The following is a 19,055-nucleotide window of genomic DNA, read 5'->3' as shown; positions in this document are numbered from 1 at the left end:
GTTAAATCTGAGGATCACACTCTCCATTTTAAAATTCTCAGGGGGCCTCCCTTTATCCTCACGGTAGAAATGAAAACTCCTGGCCTGGGGTGTCGCTCAGTGGTAGAATGCTCACCCAACACGTAAATAGCTCCTAGGTTCAATACCCAAACTGGAGAAAGTTGGGTGGGGGGAAGAGGAGGAGGAAAAGTGAGAAGAGGAGGAGAAGGTAGAGGAGGAAGATAAGGAAGAAGAGGAGGAGGAAGAGGAAGAAGAGAAGAAAGAGGAGGAAGAGGAGGGGAGAGAGAAAGAAGAAAAGGAAAAGAGGAGGAGGAGAAAGAGAAGGAAGGCGAGAGGAGGATGAGAAGAAGAGGAGGATGAGAAGGAAGAAGAGGAGGAGGAGAAGGAAGAAGAGGAGGAAGAGAGGAAGAGAAGGAGAAAGAGAAAGAGGAGGAAGAGAAGGAGAAAGGAGGAAGAGGAGACCTACTCTTGGAGAGTCTTTAAAAAATCTATTATCTCTCGGCTACTTCTTCAGTGATTTTTTTTTTCCAGACTCCATTCTCTGACTTTGAATCTTTGCAGTTTTCTCAGCCTACAACAAATAGTTCTCCCCTCCTCTCTCCCGCTCCACGCTGTTAGCTCCTACACTTTTAGCTCTCTCCTTCTCTGGTTTCCTCCAAGGGGGTCCTTCCAGAAACCCCCACTGCAGTCTATTTAAATTTCCTCTTTGTCTAATTATATTTGGTTAAGAGAAATTCCTCCTTGGCCAGAGTCCTACAAAGACGTCCATCCGTAGTCTCCTGATACTAAAGCAAGAACAACAGCTAGCTACCCACACTGCACATCTATGGTCCCTGCTTCCCTGGAGGGCTGAGGTTAGAAGAACCTCCCTTCTAAAATATAATGCTCATAGTAATTGAGATGTCCATCCTGTTGGTTCAGTTTCAGAGAGCCTAGTACAGTCGGTGCAGAGGAAGAGAGCCGACCCCAGAAAAGTGGCTTGTCATCACCTGTACAGCCTTTCTCCAGAGTCTTGGGAGCTTTAAAACCCAACTCCCCTAAGGGCCATTTCAAACTTCTTTGGCTCCAAGATCTTTTCTCCACTGAGTTTTTCATTTCACCAAAACAAAACAAAACAAAACACAAACAAACAAAATACCTTCAAGAAGCGGCCCCCATGTCCCTTAGCCTCTGCCTCCTGCCTTTTCCACTCAGCTCCCCCACACATGGCATTTTCTAGCAGGCCCGCCCTCATCCTTCCCTCTTCATGGGAACATGGCTTCTAATGGTCAAAGGCTAGTGCGTCCACATCTCCGATCAGAGTGCTGTCTCTAACTTCCAGAGGCTTTCTTCCAGTTTAGTCACCTCTTTCTGATCTCTCTTCTCTGTATTTTTAAATATTTCCCTTGTTACTTACTGCTACTTATTTCTAGGTAGCTCTTTAAAAGATTTATTTTCAAAAGTGCGTGCGTGTGTGTGTGTGTGTGTGTGTGTACACGCATGTTCCTGTGTGGGAGAATGTGCAGGGCTCTGTGAAGGCCAGAGCTATTTGGATACTCCAGAAAATAGGATTACAGGTAGTATGAGCTTCCCAGTGTGGGTGTCAGGACCTGAGCTTGGGTCCCATAGAAGAGCAATATGGTTTCTTACCTGATGAACCATCTCCCGGCCCCAGGATATGGGGTTTTGGTTGGTTTAGTTTGATTTTGAGATAGGATCTCAAAAGTCCTAGCTAGCATGGAACTCAGAGGGATCTGCCTACATCACAGGTATGTGCCACCAGGCTGGAGTTTCTCCTATATTTATAAAGGGGGTACAGGCATGGAAGGAGTAAGATGGCCCAGCAGGTAATGGCATCTGCCACCAAGTCTGATGACCAGAGTTCAATCTCTGAAACTCACATGGTGGAAGGAGAGAACTGACTCTTTCAAGTTGTTCTCTGATCTCCACACACACTGAGGGCCTTCATACACCTTTATATACCACACATACACACACAAAATACAAACATACATACATACATCACACATACATAATGCATGCATTATACATTCATACATCATACATACATGCATACACCACATTTATACATCATACATACATACATACATACAACAAAGGAAAGGAGGGAGAGAGAAAGAGGAAGGCACACACACAATCAAATCAATCAATAGAAATCAAGAAGGAAGTAGGGGAGGAAGGGGAGGGAAGAAGCTGAGCACCACAAGCTTGCAACTCTAGCACCCTGGGGGTGAAACAGGAAGATCAAGAATCCAGGATCATCTCCATCTATGTAGCATTTGAGGTCAGCCTGGGCTCCATGGGATCTTATCTCAGAAAACCAAGAAAGAACCGGGATGTGAACCAGTTGGTAGAGCAGGCACGAGACCCTGGGTTCAGTCCCCAGCACACTTGGAACCCCAGTTCTCTGGGATTTCAAAGGAGGAAGAGGAAGAAGGGAGAAAGGGCGGAAGCAGCTCGACATAGTGGTGCACACCTATACTGCCAGCCCTGAGGAAAGACCTTGTCTCTAATTAATTAACTGATTGATTAATGCGCAGCCAGTCACGCTAATACACACCACAGTCACATTTCTTGGAAGGCCAAATATCAGAGCTCAAGAACAGCCTGGGCATCAAATCAAGCCAGCTTTTTTTTTTTTTTTTTTTTTTTTTTTTTAAGAAAGCTAGCAAGGCTGGCAAGGCTTACCCCCCAAAACAGATGACCTGAATTTGGTCCCCAGGAAGAGAAAGCCAACACACAAGTTGGTTCCACATGTGTGATATAGCCCTGGCTGTCCTGGAGATCGCTTTGTAGACTAAACTGACCTAGAACCTACAGAGATCCTCATTCCTATTGCTCTTGATTGCTGGGATCAAAGGTTTGTGCCACCATGGGGCTCTGTTTTTATTGTATGTATGTGAGTGTTTTTCCATGCATGCATATCTGTGTACCGAGTGTGTGTGTGTGATGACCTTGGAAGTCAGAGGATGGCATCAGATTCCCTGGAGTTGGAGTTATACAGTTGTAAGCCACTACGTGGATGCTGGGAATCAAACCTAGGTCCTTTACAAGAACAGAGGTTGCTCTCTTCAAAGAGCTGTTTACCCTGTTCTGACCCCAGCCCCCCCCCCCCAGCTCTGGTCTCTATGTTTTTAGCCTGTAAGAAGCTGCTTTCCCCCAGAAGTTAGGGAGAAGCCCGTGGTACCAGGCTTCACCTGTTTCCTCTGATCCTGATCTTCATACCAAACTGATGTTTCACTTTTAAAAGACTAAAATTATTTCTCAATTGATGTGTATGTGAGTGTGTGCCTGGAATGTGTGTGGTTGCCCTCAGAGGACCAAAAGAGGAGCCAGAGTCCCCTAAACTGGAGTTACACATAATCGTGAACTTCCCAGTGCTGGAAACAGCTCTGGTCCTCTGAAAGAGCATCAAGTACTCAACTACTGAGCCATCTCTCAAGCCCTGACACATTTGTCCCTTCTCTAATCATTATTTCTATAGACCTCTCTTCCTCTACTCTTTTAAATGCCCTCCTCGGCCACCTCAGGAGCCTGTCTGTGGATGTCTTCTCTCTTTCTTCCACAGTCAAAAGGGGAATCCTGTCACATGCTGGCCTGTGCTAATGACTCACATGGCCCCTTATAATGTCCTCCTGGCTACTTCCCAAGGCATTTGTATTGGTTAGCATTACTGTTGGGGAAGCTAAGTGAGTGTAGTAACTTGTAAGTATAAACCTTTGTTCTGGGAGTCAGGCATTTGAGCAAGACCTGTTGTGTGTGTAGGAAGGGGGGATGGGGGTTGCCTCAGGAAGGCATGGTGAGGCTGGCAGGTGAGATTCGGTCATTTGATGACTTCCTTGGTGCTGGAAGATTTAGGTCCACGTCTTCCCCTTCAAACACTATTACCTGAAGTCCTTTGTCATGGAGGCCTCGTCTCACCATGGAAGTGCTTCTGTCTCCTTCAGAGTGAGCAAGGAGGAACAAACATCTGGTCCCTTCCTCTAGTGAGTCATTGCTTGTTGCCCTTGGGGGGAGGGGGCTTCTGAGACAGATGTTCATCTTATTTATATCCTGTCTGGTTCTGCCTAGCAACTTGACACAAGCTAGAGTTATTGGAGAGGAAGGAGCCTCAGTTGAGGAAATGCCTCCATGAGATCCAGCTGTAAGGCATTTTCTCAATCAATGATCAGATGGTAGAGTCTAGCCCATTGTGGCTGGTACCATTCCTGGGCTGGTGGTCCTGAGTTCTATAAGAAAGCACGTTGAGCAAGCCAGTAAGCAGCATCCCTCCATGGCCTGGGCATCAACTCCTGCCTCCAGGTTCCTAACCTGTTTGAGTTCCTGACCTGATTTCTTTTAGTGATTAACAGCAATGTGGACTTGTAAGCTGAATAAATCCTTTTCTCTCCAATTTGATTTTTGGTCCTGGTGTTTTGTTGCAGCAATAGAAACTCCGACTAAGACGTGGCCTAAGCTGGCCCTAGAGCCACTATAGTTCAGGCTGTCCTTGACCTATAAATCCTCCTGCCAAGGTCTCTTGAATACCGGGATTATAGGTGTGCAGTGTCTTGCCTGGCTGGCTATTCTGAGCTGTATTTCTTTCTCTGCCTCCCTCATACCTGCTTGTCTGTCTCTTGTTTTTGAGACAAGGTCTCATGTAGACCAGGTTGGCTTTAAACTTCTGATCATCCTGCCTTTAACCTCCCAATGATGCTGGCCTTAAACTCCTGGCTCAAGCAATTGTACCTCAGCTTCTTAAGTAGTTAGAAATGCAGGTACACACCAGGGAACCAGGACACTTCTGTGGTTATTCTACTGGCCACATGAATTCATTCTGACACAGTGGGAAGAGGGTCCACACTGTCGCAAATGTGAGGAAACAGGAAGCAGAGATTATTGTGGGTCATCATGGAGGAAGCCTGCAACCAGGACACCTACACCTCTGACTTAAAGGCTCCACAGGGGGCATTCTTCCTTCACCCCACTCCCCACCCCATTCGAGTCTGATCTGAACCATAAATCTGAGATCATTTGTTCTCCCCTTCTTACACGAGTTCTGTTTCATCACTGATGGAGATGCCATGACAGCACGACAGCCTGCTCCTTTCTCTTCTGATGCCCACACAGCCTGGCTACTTCTCTTTTTCTTTTCTCTTGGGTAGTTCTTTCTGTTCCTCAGTCTCCTCACCTCATATCTGACCAGATGCCAGTCTGTCCTCTACACTGCCAGAGGGATCCGTGTCAGAACAATCCCTACAGAACTCTGGTGAAGAATCTCAAAGGCAGAAACTCAAACCTTCAACAAAGGAAATAAGTCACCGGTGGCCTAGTGTAGCTCTCTTTTGTCAGTCTGCACCTTTGAACCTCTCTCTTGAGAAAGAAGTTTGGGGGCTATGGTCCTCTACTTAGTCCAAGCAGAGCAGCTGAAAGCAGGGTTGAATCTCATTTTCTCAGTATCTCAACACCCACCCAGTGTGGTACCCAGTGTGGCTGATGTCTCCAACAATAAGTGAAAGAGTCAGACAAGCTCTTGTGGATGCCTGCTAGCCTGTGGCCACTCGCCCTTGGACAAGCTTTTCCAATCCAAACATCTGTATTACTGACAAAGCTAGAAGATCAAACTGAGTTGTTAAGGACAATGCATTCCCTGTTTGCTCTGTGACCTTGAGGGTGGCATAGATCACCTCTGTACCTTCATTCCTCATCTGCAGTGAGAGCTAATACAAAGGGTGGTGGTGGGGGGGACAAGGGGCTGGAGAGATGGCTCAGTGGTTAAGAGCACTGACTGTTCTTCCAGAGGTGCTGAGTTCAATTCCCAGCAAGCACATGGAGGCTCACAACCATCGGTAATGGGATTCAGTGTTTTTTTCTGGTGTGTTTGAGGACAATGATGGTGCACTCACATACCAAAAAAAAGTAAAATCTTTAAAGGGGGGGGGAACAAAATGGATTACTTAAATCAGTATCGAATCAGATACTTTTCTAGGCACCCTTAAATAAACTAGCTGGACTGATAGTCACCATATTCCCACGAGATGGGTTATTTCATTTCTATAGAAGTGGAAACTATACTGGCTAGAGAGACAGTTTTGTAGTTTAAAGTATTTGTTGCTCTTACAGAGGCCCCTGGTTAAGTTCCCAGCACCCACATGGCAGCTCACAACCATCTATAACCCCAGTTCCCCTAGATCTGATTGCCTGACTTCCAAGGACACTGTCCCAGAAGTGCTGTATAGACAAATACACACGCAGGCAAAACACTCAGGACATAAAATAAGTAACATTTCAAAAAGGGGGCTAGAGAGATGGCTCAGTGGTTAAGTACACTGACTGCAACTTCCAGATGTCCTGAGTTCAAATCCCAGCAACCACATGGAGGCTCACAACCATCTGTAATGGGATCTGATGCCCTCTTCTGGTGTGTCTGAAGACAACTACAGTGTGTTTATCTATAATAAATAAATAAATCTACTTGAAGTGGGAACTACACTTGAAGAAACAAGGGAGATAACTTAGCTAAAGTCAAAAGCTGAACTGTTTGGGGGAAATAGTTATTTTGGCCTTAAAAAAAAAGAAAAGAGTACTCAGGTCTCTTCCAAGTCTAAATGATGGAGTTTTTCTTTTAGCCACAGCATCATCCAGCCTCAGATCTTTAGGGAATGGTTCTCAACATTTCCAACAAACCAGCATTTGATGAGCATCACTCTGGCCTCCAGGCCCAAGCCCTCAGGGTTTCCACTGTGCTCCCGGATCATGGGTTCTGATCCTCTTTCTGCATCTTTGCCCTAAATCATTTTTGTGCTTGTCACATCTTATTAGACCTGAGTTCAAGAGGAAGGAACCTTCCCATTTTCAAGTTGAAAAAAAAAAAAAAGAGGTTCAAAGCAGCTCACCCCAAGTTATGTCAACAGTCAGCACTAGGATTACACCGGCCACCATCAGTGTCTGTCATGCCTCAGGAGACAGACACAGTTTTCTAGTTGACTGGGAGGTGGCCTATTGAGGTAGGACTGTGGACGTTTCAGGCAGACCTGTGTCTGATCCCAATTCTTCAGGCTGCAGAACTACTGTAGTTCAAGAAGACGACAGAAGGTCGGCCGTCCTAGAAGAGGGGTCTGTTTTAAGAGCTGACTGAGCAGAAGAGGAAAGGAAAGAGCCTCAGGGGCAAGAATTTACCCTACTTTCACAGCTTTGCTGCCTCGTTTACTCCAGGGGCATCCCTGGTACTCAGTAAATGTCTATGGGCTTGAGGGGCATATTTGTAAGAAGGAAGGAGAGGAAACTTGAGGGAAATTATATTCAAGAATCAAAGAGGGGACAGTGGAGGAGGCAGGGTTCAGGGGAGAGAGTCCAGACATTTTGCCTTGGTTCCCTTACTTGGCCACTAGGAAATCCTCCAGAGAAACAGGGTGCTGTGGCTTTAAATGATCTCAGTACTGTCAGGGAAGCCACTCCACTCAAAGAGTTATCCTCTTGCTCCTATGCTGGGCCTCCCCCTCCTCTCAGCTCCCCAAACCCTTCTCAGCCACTGTGATGGGATAATTAGATGCGAGAGCTCAGCACAAATGATGCTCCAGTTGCTTAGCAACTAATGGTTTCCATGGAGACCGCAAAGCACAGCCTCCAGAGCAGCCAGTGAGCAGCTCGGCAGGGCAGGGAGAAGACGCAACTCTGTTCCTCCAGAAACCTGGGGAGGGTTAGGGTGGGGAAGGTGAGAGGGGGATTGGAGGGAGATGGGAGGGCTTAAAGGGACAGGACCCTCATATCCCTTTAAAAATGTGACCAGAGATCTGCTCTTTTCTTTCTCACTCTGTCTCATTTCTAATTTCAAATGGGACTTAAGAGTGAACCTATAGGGTCTGTTCTGCAGTAAACCAATCCTCTCCCTGATTCCTCCTTAGCCCAGATGGGAAGAGACAGCTCCTAAACCCTTATGTAAACACTGTGCTATGTTGAGGTTTGAGACTTGCCAGGAAGATCTCCTGACCCTGACACCCCACCATGTAGCCCTCTTCCCGACTGCCAGTTCTCCTTCATGTGTGATCTTTCTGTGTGTAAAGTGAGGATAAGATCTCATCTAAAGGGGACAAAAGCCAAGGAACCGGAAAAGCAGAAATCGGTTCCAGTTCTCCACCCAAAGGCAGCCTGTCTTGGCAGCTTGAGGAAAACCTCTGGCCTGCTTTGTGTGTGTGTGTGTGTGTGTGTGTGTGTGTGTGCATCTCTATGTATGTGTGTATCTGTGTGTGTCTCTGTGTATGTGTCTGTGTGTGTATGAGTGTGTTTATATGTGTATGTGTCTGCGTGTTTGTGTATGTATGAGTGTGTCTGAGTGTGTGTATGTGTGTCTCTGTATATGAGTGTGTGTGAGTGTGTGCACCAATTCAGCATCTGCTAACTCCAAACGTGAGTCTGTGTCTCTGTGTTGTTACCCGAAAGCACCTCAGGAGGTTTTCAGAAACCATGAGATGGCTCAACAGGTAAAGGCTCTTGCCACCAAGCCTGAGGATCGGTTGGCATTTTGATCCCCAGAAGCCACATTATAAAAGGAGAGAGCGGACTCCCACAACTTGACCTCTAACCTCAATATATACACCGTGGCATACATATGGGCATCCACGTACCCAAAATAATAAATGCGAATTTAAATTTTTGAAAGAAATGTAGTTTCGTGTTTTGCCTCAGACCCCCCGAGTCAGAAGCTGCATCTGAACCAGTTTCCTGATAGTCCATTGCACGGTAAATTTGGAAACATTCTGGTGCGAGCTCCTCCTGCTTTCTGCCAGAGCCCCCAAGTTCTGTCTCATCTTGTACACCCCTCTCCACACACACACACTGAAGACTTTAAGCCCACCCACCATGGGGAAAAGGACAGAACCCCATTAGCCCTTCACTGGCCCCCACTTTTCTCTCGGATTGAGGGAAGTAAACGGTTCCTGGAGCAGACCCTGACAATCTGAGCTCAGGCCCTGCAGAGTTCACCCATTGCGGAGCCTGCGCCCCTGCAGCCACTTTGCAGTGACAACCTGAGTCTCAGGTTCCACATCTATAAAAAGCGGTACCATTCAGGAGGGCTTGCAGAGCCCCTGGCCAGTGTCCAGAGGAGGGGTGACTGAATCCACGTCACTCTCCCACGACTGGAGAACCTCCATCTGTTCTCTCATTTAGCCTAGGGTGGGAGACAGCCAGAGAAGCTGTGGCTGGTGTTGTTTTGTTCCCAAGAGGAAATAGTATTTGTCTTGTCCCAGGGATCGAACCCCAGAACCACATGCTCGCAGTCCACCTCTGAGCTACACCCCAGACCTCAGTCTGGTCTTTTGTTGTTCCAGGCTTGTTTTGTCTTGAGGGGTTTTGTTGTTGCTGTTTCTTGTTTTGTTTTTGCTATTTATTTATTTACTTTAATATAGGGTTTATAGTCCTGGCTGTCCCGGAACTCACTCCGTAGACTAGGCTGGCCTCAAACTCACAGAGATCCTCCAGCCCCTTTTGAGTGCTGGAATTAAAAATGCACACCACTGTGTACACGGTTTTGCTTGACTGGTTTTGAGTCAGGGTCTCCCTGCATAGCCCAGGTTAGCCAAGGACTCACTGTGTAGCCCAGGCTGGCAAAAACAAAGAAACAAACAAAAATTGCAACAACAAACCCCTTAAGACAAAATGAGCCTGGAACCCAGGATCTTCAGTCTCTTGTTTCCTGAGGGTTTTTTTTTTTTCCTTACTCTGTACAAGCTGAACAAATACTGTCCGAGTCTGTTTGTACATACTCTACTGCCCACTATCCTGGCTGGACTGGACCAGTGTTTGCTTGGAAGCCTTCCCTGACCTCCCTTGTCTCCACCCGCTGGAGAACTCTGAAGACTCACATTGACACCCTCAGTTTCTCCCAGAGCTGCAGTTTTTTGGGCCTCAGTTAACACCAGAAGTGGCTCTCTAGATCTGAAATCCCCACCCCCACTCAACCCACCTCCTCTCTCCCATCCTTACTAACCAAAGGCCTTTCAACCCTTGGGGGTTCTCCTACCAGGGCAATTTTAGAACTCATGGCCCTCCTAGGAAAACTCCTACCTCCAGGATGCAGACCCATATAGAGAGGAACCCTGTGCTTCAGACATAGGAGTTCCAGAAAAAGGCATACACCCCTGCAGCAAACTAAGCTGCCAGGACTCAGAGCATCCCCCTTTAGGCCTGAGGGCCATCTCACCATCCTGAAAAACCTGTTTGAGGGCTCTCCTGAGGCTACAGTGCCCAAGGGGCAAGTTGGACTGGATTCTCAGCAGCCCCTCCCACACCAAGACAAAATCAGCCACCCTGGGGCAGGGCCTCACTGGCCCCAGGAAGCCCCAACCTGCCAGCACTTGTTCCAGGATCCAGTTCCCAGCGCAGGATGGCATCCACACTGCCTGCCCAGACCTTGCCTCTGATCCTTATTCTTCTGGCTGTCCTGGCTCCGGGGGCTGCAGGTCTCTATTTCTCGTGGGAGTGAGGGGGGTTCAGAGATCTAAACAGGGAGCATTGTCTCTCCCAGGGCTCTCAACGAGACTGTTGGTCTAGCTGGTTGGGGTTGAGAGTTACTGGTGGTAGGGATCAGGTGACAAATTCCTGGGCTTCTTCCAGATCTAAGAATAGAGAAATATGGGGAAGGGTCCAAGGTTTGTGTGGGTTGGGCGAGACTGGGGACTAACTGGGTGCTAAAGTCTGGTCCGGCTCCCAAGCACCGCGGCGTACCCACATCTGCAGCTCAAGTCTGCCATCTGGTGGTCAGATCCACACGGTCCCGTTCTGTCTCTGCACCCTTAGCAATGATCACCCACCCATCCACCCCACCAGCTCTGAGTTAAGAGGGGGCTAACTCCTTCTGGGTTCCCTCTTGGCTCCCTAACAGACTTCAATATTTCAAGCCTCTCTGGTTTGCTGTCCCCCGCGCTAACAGAAAGCCTGCTAATTGCTTTGCCCCCATGTCACCTCACGGGTGGTAACGCCACACTGATGGTCCGGAGAGCCAACGACAGCAAAGGTAGGTCTCCCTTGTACCCATTTAGTCTCCTCATCTTACCCCCTCTTAATGATACCCAAGAGCTGCCCGAGTGGACTGCTAGAAATCTGATCTTGCCTTTCACTCCTATTTCCCATCAGTGGTTAAGTCGGGCTTTGTGGTGCCTCCGTGCCGTGGGCGCAGGGAACTTGTGAGCGTGGTGGACAGCGGGGCAGGCTTCACCGTCACAAGACTCAGTGCATATCAGGTGACAAACCTAACACCAGGAACCAAATACTAGTAGGTACCGACGGACACTTGTGGAGGTGGGGGAAGCAGAGGTGGTGTGAGGGTGGTAAGGGTATGAAATGTAAACCTTCAGCCCAGGAGGGCACAGATGGGAAGCATAGCTGGACGGTGGAGGCTGGAACCCCTTCTCCCAAATGCCAGATACCTACTGGGGGAATCTCTGCTTTCTCTCAACTCCCACCTCTAAAAGCATATCCTACCGAGTAAAGAAGGGGATGTCCACCGAGTCCAGTCCAGAGACTCCCATGACCACGCTTCCTCGTAAGTAGATTTATTTATTTTATATGAGCACACTGTTGCTGTCTTCAGACACACCAGAAGAGGTCATCAAATCTTATTACAGATGGTTGTGGGCCACCATGTGGTTGCTGGGAATCGAACTCAGGACCTCTGGAAGAGCAGTCAGTGCTCTTAACCACTGAGCCATCTCTCCAGCCCCACACTTTCTTGAGCTCTGGCTTTATCCTCTAGAGCAAGTTAGTTAAACTGGTTTTCAGAGCCCTCTCCCTCCCTTCCGCTTCCCTTCCCCTCCCCCTCTCCCTCTGGTTGGCTCAGTAACTAGTTGAACTGATGCTGGTGACTGCTTGGATGGCTGGACTAAGTTGTGAACCGCAGGGCGGCTAGGGACGCCCTTCTGTTCACAAAGGTTTCCCATCTTCTGACAGGAAGAAACATGGAGTCTATCGGGTTAGGAATGGCCCGGACAGGAGGCATGGTGGTCATCACAGTGCTGCTGTCTGTGGCCATGTTCCTGTTGGTCGTGGGTCTTATTGTTGCCCTGGCACTGGGTGCTCGAAAATGAGGAGGGCTCTCCTGCATCCCAGGCTCTTCCAGGAAGTCCAGCCTGCCTCTGCCCAGGCTGCAGTCACTGGCTTTGCAGTGGCTTCTCTCCCTCTCCCCGCCCCCTCCACTGAGCCCATTCATGGCAGTGCCTCTCTCTGCTCCGTGTCTCACCCTCCAAGACTCCCTGCCAGCCCCCACTGCAGTCCTGCCAGAGCTGATCTTTCCTTTAACTGTACTTAATCCTCACAATAAAGGCTGACCCGCGTCCGTCGTATTTCAGCGACCATGTCTATGAGTCACCCCTTTAGCGGGTTCCCTTATGCACATAACTAAAGTATCAATGTCAGTGGCAGGTGCTTGTCATTCTCTCTAGCTCCGAGTCCCTGAGGTGGAAGCTCCCGAAGGGTAGTATGCTGTGATAAACAGGCAGGAATGTCACCCTCGTTCAATTTTAAAATTTAGTTTTGTTCTATAAAAGTTTTGTTTGTTTGTCTTTGTTTTTTTGAGACAGAGCTTCTCCCTGTGGCTCTTGCTGTCCTGGAACTCTCTGTAGACCAGGCTGGCCTCAAACTCACAGAGACCCATCTGCCTCTCCTCCTAAGTGCTGCCACCACCACCCAACTAACAGTTTTATTTTTCTTACATGTGCCTGCGAGTGTGTGTGTGTGTGTGTGTGTGTGCATGCGTGCGCGTGCATGCATGCTCGAGCTCTCGAATGGCTGCTCTGAGGCACTCCTGTTTTCGTAGCTCCCTGCCCCTTTCCCAGGGAAGTGTCTGAACTTCATCAACCCTTTTCTCTACCTCTGATTCCTGTTGTGTCCCAGTGTTACACACACAGACTTACAACTGTGTGTGCTGTAACTCAGTTGCCCACTCCTCCAGACTGCAAGTTCCCTGAGACCAACTAATTTGATCTTAGGGACCTACAATATCGGCTATATAGTGCTGATGACACAGTAGGTAGGTACTCAGTAAATATTTGTTGATTTCAACTCTTGGAAGGTCGAGGAAGATGGCCCATGTTCAAGGCCAGCCTGAGCTATATAGTGAATTTCAGAACAAGCCTGGACTACTGGCATAATTTTTGGTTGTGAGCCTCGCCTTTAATGGCTGAGCCCAAGAGGCCCCATCTCAAAAACAGAACAAATACAATGGAGGTGAGATAGCTCAGCAGGTAAGGCTCGTGCCAGGCTAGCCCAAGGACCAGAGTTCAATCCCCAGAACCCACATGAAGTTGCAAGAAGAAAACAAACCCACAAAGATGTCCTCAGACATGTCCTCCACACATGTACTATGGCATGAAAGCTTCAACCATTGTGTGCGCGCACACACACACACACACTAAACCTATTTTAAAAAATCAAAAAGAGATTGGAGGACCTGGTTCAATCAATTCCTAGCACCTACATGGGGGCTCATAACCTCTGATTACTCCAGTTCCAGGGAATGTGATGCTCTCTTCTGGTATCTGCTGTTACTGCATGCCCACAAGTGCTCAGGTAGACAGATACAAACAAAACATAAAATGAAAATAATAAATAAAATAAATAAATCTTAAAAAAAACAAAAAACAGGCAGCAGAGACAGGTCATCCAGAACTATATAGTTTCAGGTCAACCAGGGCTTTATAGAGAGACCCTGCTTCAAAAAACAAACAAAAACAATCAATCAATCAAACAAACAAACAAAAATGGCTAGGGGCTGGAGAGACGGCTCAGCGATTAAGAGCACTGGCTGCTCTTCCAGAGGTCCTGAGTTCAATTCCCAGCAATCACATGTTGGCTCACAACCATGTGTAATGGAATGTAATGCCCTCTTCTGGTGTCTCTGAAAACAGCTACAGCATACTCACATATATAAGATAAATAAATCTTTAAAAAATGGCTAAACAAACAAATAAATAATAGTGGGGGGCTGTAAAGATGACTGTGGATAAGAGCACTTGCTGCTCTTAACAGAGAACCATGTTTAGTTCCCAGCACTCACTATAACCCCAGTTCAGGAGATCCATTGCCTATTTCTGGCCAGGAGCTTATGTAGTATGTAAACCAACACTCAGGCCCTCACACATACACACAAAATGAAACGACACAACAAAACTTTAAAAGACATTTTATTTTGAATACCCTACATTGGCGTTCCTTCTAGGCTCTGCCCCAAAGTTACCTGGCAACCGCTGTTTGCCCCCTCCTCTTTCATATCTTCTTACTCTCTTGCTCTCTGCCTCTGCTCTCCTTGCCTCTTCTCCCTGTCCCCTGCCTCCACATGTTTCTGGCCGACTTCTCTTCTCCTCTCCTCTTCTCTTCTCTTCCCTCTCCTCTCCTCTCTTCTCTTCTCTTCCCTCTCCTTCCCTTCCCCTCCCCTCCCCTCCCCCCTTCCTTTCTCTGTCTCTACTCCCTCAACTCCCCTCCTCATGCCCTAAATAAACTTTATTCCATACTATATCCCTTTCTGGCCTGTCCCTCGGGGGAAGGGATGTCTCAGCATGAGCCCACAGAGGCACCCCTTCCATCTCACCATACCTCATCTCTATCAGAAATATGCTGGCGCTCTCTTTTTTATAAAACCCAACACCCCGTATGTGTGTGGTGGGAAGAGAAATGGTACGTGCTCATGAGTGCAGGTGACATGGAAATCAGAAGGTGTTGGGTCCCCTTGAACTGAAGTTACAGGTGGTCAAGAGCTGGCAATTGAACTCAGAACTCGAGTCCTCTGGAAGAGTGAGCTTTTAGCCTCTGAGTCATCTCTCTAGCCTCTCTCCCTGCCCTTCCTTTCCACTGGACTAGACAAAATCTTTGTTTAACAGCCCTGGCTGTCCCACAACTCACTCTGTAGACTAGGCTGGCCTCAAACTCCAAGATCTGCTTGCTTCTGCCTCCCAAGGGCTGGAATTAAAGGCATGTGCCACCACTGCCCAGCTCCCCACCCCCTACCTCCCTTTTAAGATACTGTCTCAATATGTAGCCCAGCTGGCTTAGAAATCAGTCTGCATATCATGTTGGACTCAAACTCACAGAGTTATGCCTATATTTGCCTTCAGTTCTGGGACTAAATACATACATTGCCATGTTCAGTATTAAATAAAAATTTATAAAATATATAACATTTAAAACAAAACCAGCCTGGCAGTGGTGGTGCACGCCTTTAATCACAGCACTCAGGAGGCAGAGGCAGGTAGATATCTTGAGGCCACTGTTTTACTGAGTGAGTTCCAAGACAGCCTGGGTTACACAGAAAAGCCCTGTCTCAGAAAAAAAAATTAATTGCTTTTAGACTCTTTATATGAATGTTATAGTATGAATGAGAATGGTCCCCATTGGTTCATATATTTGAATACTTGGTGGTCCCTTGTCGGTGGAAATGTTTTGAGAATGACTAGGAGGTGTGGCCATGTTGGAGAAGGTGTGTCACTGGGGTGAGCTTCCACATTTCAAAAGCCCATGCCAGACCCAGTCTCTCTGTCTGTCTGTCTGTCTGTCTGTCTGTCTCTTTGTCTTTCTGCCTCCAACTTTCAGATAAAATATAACTCTCAGCTACTGCTCTGTGCCTGCCTGCCGGCTGCCACACTCCCCATGGTGAAGAACATGGGCTCACCCTCGGAACTGTAAGGAAGCCTCCAGTGAATACTTTTTAATGTAACTAGAACAATGAATAAAAATTTAACACCCTGTATGAAATGCACAATTAAAATAGCACAGACAGTGTGGTTAGGAACATTAGCTGGTCTTGCAGAGGACCTGGTTGGATTCCTAACACCCACATGGTATCTCACAACTGTTACAAGATCCAATGTCCTGCTGGCGGTGGTGACCCACACCTTTAATTCCAGTACTCAGAGGCTGAGGCAAACCTTGTCTTTCAGAAAAAAAACAAACAAACACAACAAACACATTTACATTACAATCCATAACAATAGCAATGGAAATAATTTTATAGCTGCGGGTCACCACAACACAAGGAACTGTACCAAAGGGTCTAAGCCTTAAGAAGATTGAGAACCACTGGCTAGAATTGTCTGAGTGAGCTACAGTTGAGAAAACACCTCCATAAACAGACTGTAGGCAAGCCTGGAGGGCATTTTCTTAATTAGTGGCTGATATGGGAGGGCTCCACCCATTGTTAGTGGGGCTACCCCTAGGCTAAAGATCCTAGCATCTGTCAGAAAGCCGGCTGAGAAAACCCCGAAAAGCAAGCCAGTAAGCTTCAGGCTTTCTCAGCCAAGTTCCTCGCTGGGACTATGGCTGTGGGTATGGAAGCCAAATAAACCCTTTCCTCCCAACTTGCTTTGGTCATGGTGTTTCATCACAGCAATGGTAATCCTAAAGTAGTCAGCTTTAGCCACACGGTGTAATTCCAATCTGGGCTAAATGAGACCTCAAAGTAAGAAAAATAAAAATCAGCCTGGGGAGATGGATCAGTGGGTGAGTGTATTCTGCAGACTGAGGATCTGAGTTTGAATCCTCATTAAAACAAAAACAAACAAATCATGATCCTTGCACTTAGGTGGCAGAACTGGCAGATCTCTGTAAGTGTGAGGCCAGCCAGGGCTACATAGTGACCCAAGCTTAGAAAATAAAGCTACCATGACACCATGACTACACATGCCTGTAAGCCTCAGTGTTAGGGCAGAGACACATCCAGGGAACTTGCTGACCAAACATTAGTGTGAGACCCTGTCTTGAAGGAACAGCATATCCTCCACTTGCAAGTGCACAGATCATACAACCATACCCTGTACAAACAAAGAGGAGTAAATAAAAGCAAGGTGTCCTGAATGATGGGGAAGGAACAGAGAGGCGGTGGAGGCCACGCTCATGGGGCATGTATCCTGACAAAGTGGGACTTTTGAGCTTGGCTTCCTATGTGGTAGCAGGAGCAGTGTACTAGCAAACAAACCACTCTACACACAAGCACCATGTAAGAGGCTCAGACTCATGAAGGCTCAGAATGAAGACAGCCCTCCCCTGTGTCTAGAATGTTTAGAAATGAGCAATATACTTGACATAGAATTTACCACTATTAACGTTGGTTGTTTTGGTTTTCCCACTTTGGGTTCTTGTAGTGGTAGTGGTTGTACAGGGGTACACGGTGGGGCTCAGTCTCAAAAGCAAAAAAACAAGAACATTGTTGGGACAAATGGTGAAATTTGAGAAAGATCTATAAATTAAATGGAGAATTGAGTCAATGTTAAATTTTCTGATTTTTAGGGCTGGAGAGATGGTTCAGAGAAACAAGCACTTGTTTTTCCATCATGAGGGCAGGAATTCAGGTGTCAATGGTTCACAATTAGCCTGTGGCTCCAGTGCCTAGGAACAGAATCCCTCCTAGCCTTCCAGAGTTCCCTCACACATGTTGTGTGCACTTACACAGACACCTATGTACACACACTCATGTTTTTAAAATTCAGACCCGAGCAGGTAAAATAATGCATGCCTTAATTCTAGCAGCAGGCAGAGCTCTGTAAGTTTGAGGCCAGCCTGGTCTACATAGGAGATCCTGTCATGGAAGGAAGGAAAGAAGGAAGGAAAGAAAGATTTTGTCTATATAAGCTAATATCTGTTTTTAGGAAATAACAACTAAGGTGTTTCTGGGTAAAGGGATATGCTGTTGACAAATTACTAAATAATTCATTAAAAAATATATACTTTTAAGGGCTGGGGATGTAACCCAGTGGCGGAGCAGTTGCCTGGCATAATAAGACCCTGGATTCGATTCCCAGCATCAATCAGCCATCAATTAAAAAAAAAAAGAAAAAGAAACCGTAACAAGGAGCTGGATGTGGCAGTGTGCACCGTTAATCCCTGCACTCCAGAGGCAGAGGCAGAGGCAGAGGCAGGTGGATCTATTTGAATTTGAGGCCGGCCTGCTCTACATTGGGAATTCCTGGAAAGCTACATAATGAGACCATGTCTCAAACAAAAAGAAAAAGAAAGAAAGAAAAAAGAAAGAGAGGGAGGGAGGGAAGGAAGGAAGGAAGGAAGGAAAGAAAGAAAGAAAGAAAGAAGGAAAGAAAGAAAGAAAGCAAGAAAGAAATAAAGAAATTTGCTGAGTACTAGTAAGATGGCTCAGTGGATAAAGGCACTTGCCTCCAGATTTGACTATGAGTTTAATCCCTGAGACCCAATGGTTGAAGCAGAGAACCAACTGCCCCAGGTTGTTCCCTGAACTCCTCACTAGCACCATGGCATGCTCACATGAAATGTAACATATATGTAAACACGTGTTTAATGAGCGGAACATGATGATGTCATGCCCGCAATCTTTTTAAAATAATTTACTTTAAATTTTACCTGCATTGGTCGTTTTGCCTCTATGTGTGTCTGTACAGTGCTGGGATTTGAACCCAGATCCTCTAGAAATAGCAGCAGGCAGTGCTCTTTATTACTGAGCCATCTCTCCAGCCCTGCATGTCTGTAATCCTGGGAAGTAGATGAAAGAGGCTCAAGACTTCCCAGCTACTCTGAGTACACAAAATTCAAAATCCAGTTTGAAGTTTAAAAAACAAAAAAATTTAAGTCAATTTGCTATTTAATTTAATCTTTGCTCTACTACCTATTGAGGTTGTAATCTTGGATAAGCTTTTAAAGACTTTTATGAAATATAAATTTAGTTAAAAATAAAATACACCTGGCATGGTAGGACACAGCTTTAATCTCTAAACCCAGGAGGCAGAGGCAGGCAGACCTCTTGAGTTCAAGGCCAGCCTAGTCTACAGGCTTCCAGGACAACCAGAACTACAGAGAAGTCCTGTCTCAAAAAAATGTATATAATCAATGCATTAATTAAATAAAACCTTTGTTAAAAAAAAAAAAACAAAACTAGACATGCTTTAAAAGCATTCATGAATTCTAGAATATCGGCATTAATACAATCATGGGATCATTATGTCTTTAAGAGCTTTTCTCAAATGTGGTAGAGAATGGTCTGCATCTTCAAATTCTTTTGTTATGACATTTACTTTATTTATTTATTCAGTTGGGGAAAGTCACCTTGATGAACCTTAACTCTCTTC

At 46.6% G+C, this 19,055-nt stretch overlaps 1 protein-coding gene across 1 annotated transcript; it reads left to right on the top strand.

Moving 5' to 3' along the window:
• Positions 1-10,363: 10,363 nt before the first annotated feature.
• Positions 10,364-12,062, top strand: UPK2 (uroplakin 2; the record flags this gene model as incomplete). Its single annotated transcript, XM_080930656.1, has 5 exons — positions 10,364-10,439; positions 10,862-10,993; positions 11,113-11,251; positions 11,451-11,521; positions 11,926-12,062. The coding sequence occupies 5 exons, from the start codon at positions 10,364-10,366 to the stop codon at positions 12,060-12,062; spliced, it is 555 nt and encodes a 184-aa protein (XP_080786782.1).
• Between the last annotated feature and the right edge of the window lie 6,993 nt (positions 12,063-19,055).

Source organism: Micromys minutus (assembly GCF_963924665.1).
Source record: "Micromys minutus genome assembly, chromosome: 16".
NCBI classification, from domain to species: Eukaryota; Metazoa; Chordata; class Mammalia; order Rodentia; family Muridae; genus Micromys; species Micromys minutus.
The sequence above is the reverse complement of the archived record's forward strand: the minus strand, read 5'-3'. Positions and strand labels throughout refer to the sequence as shown.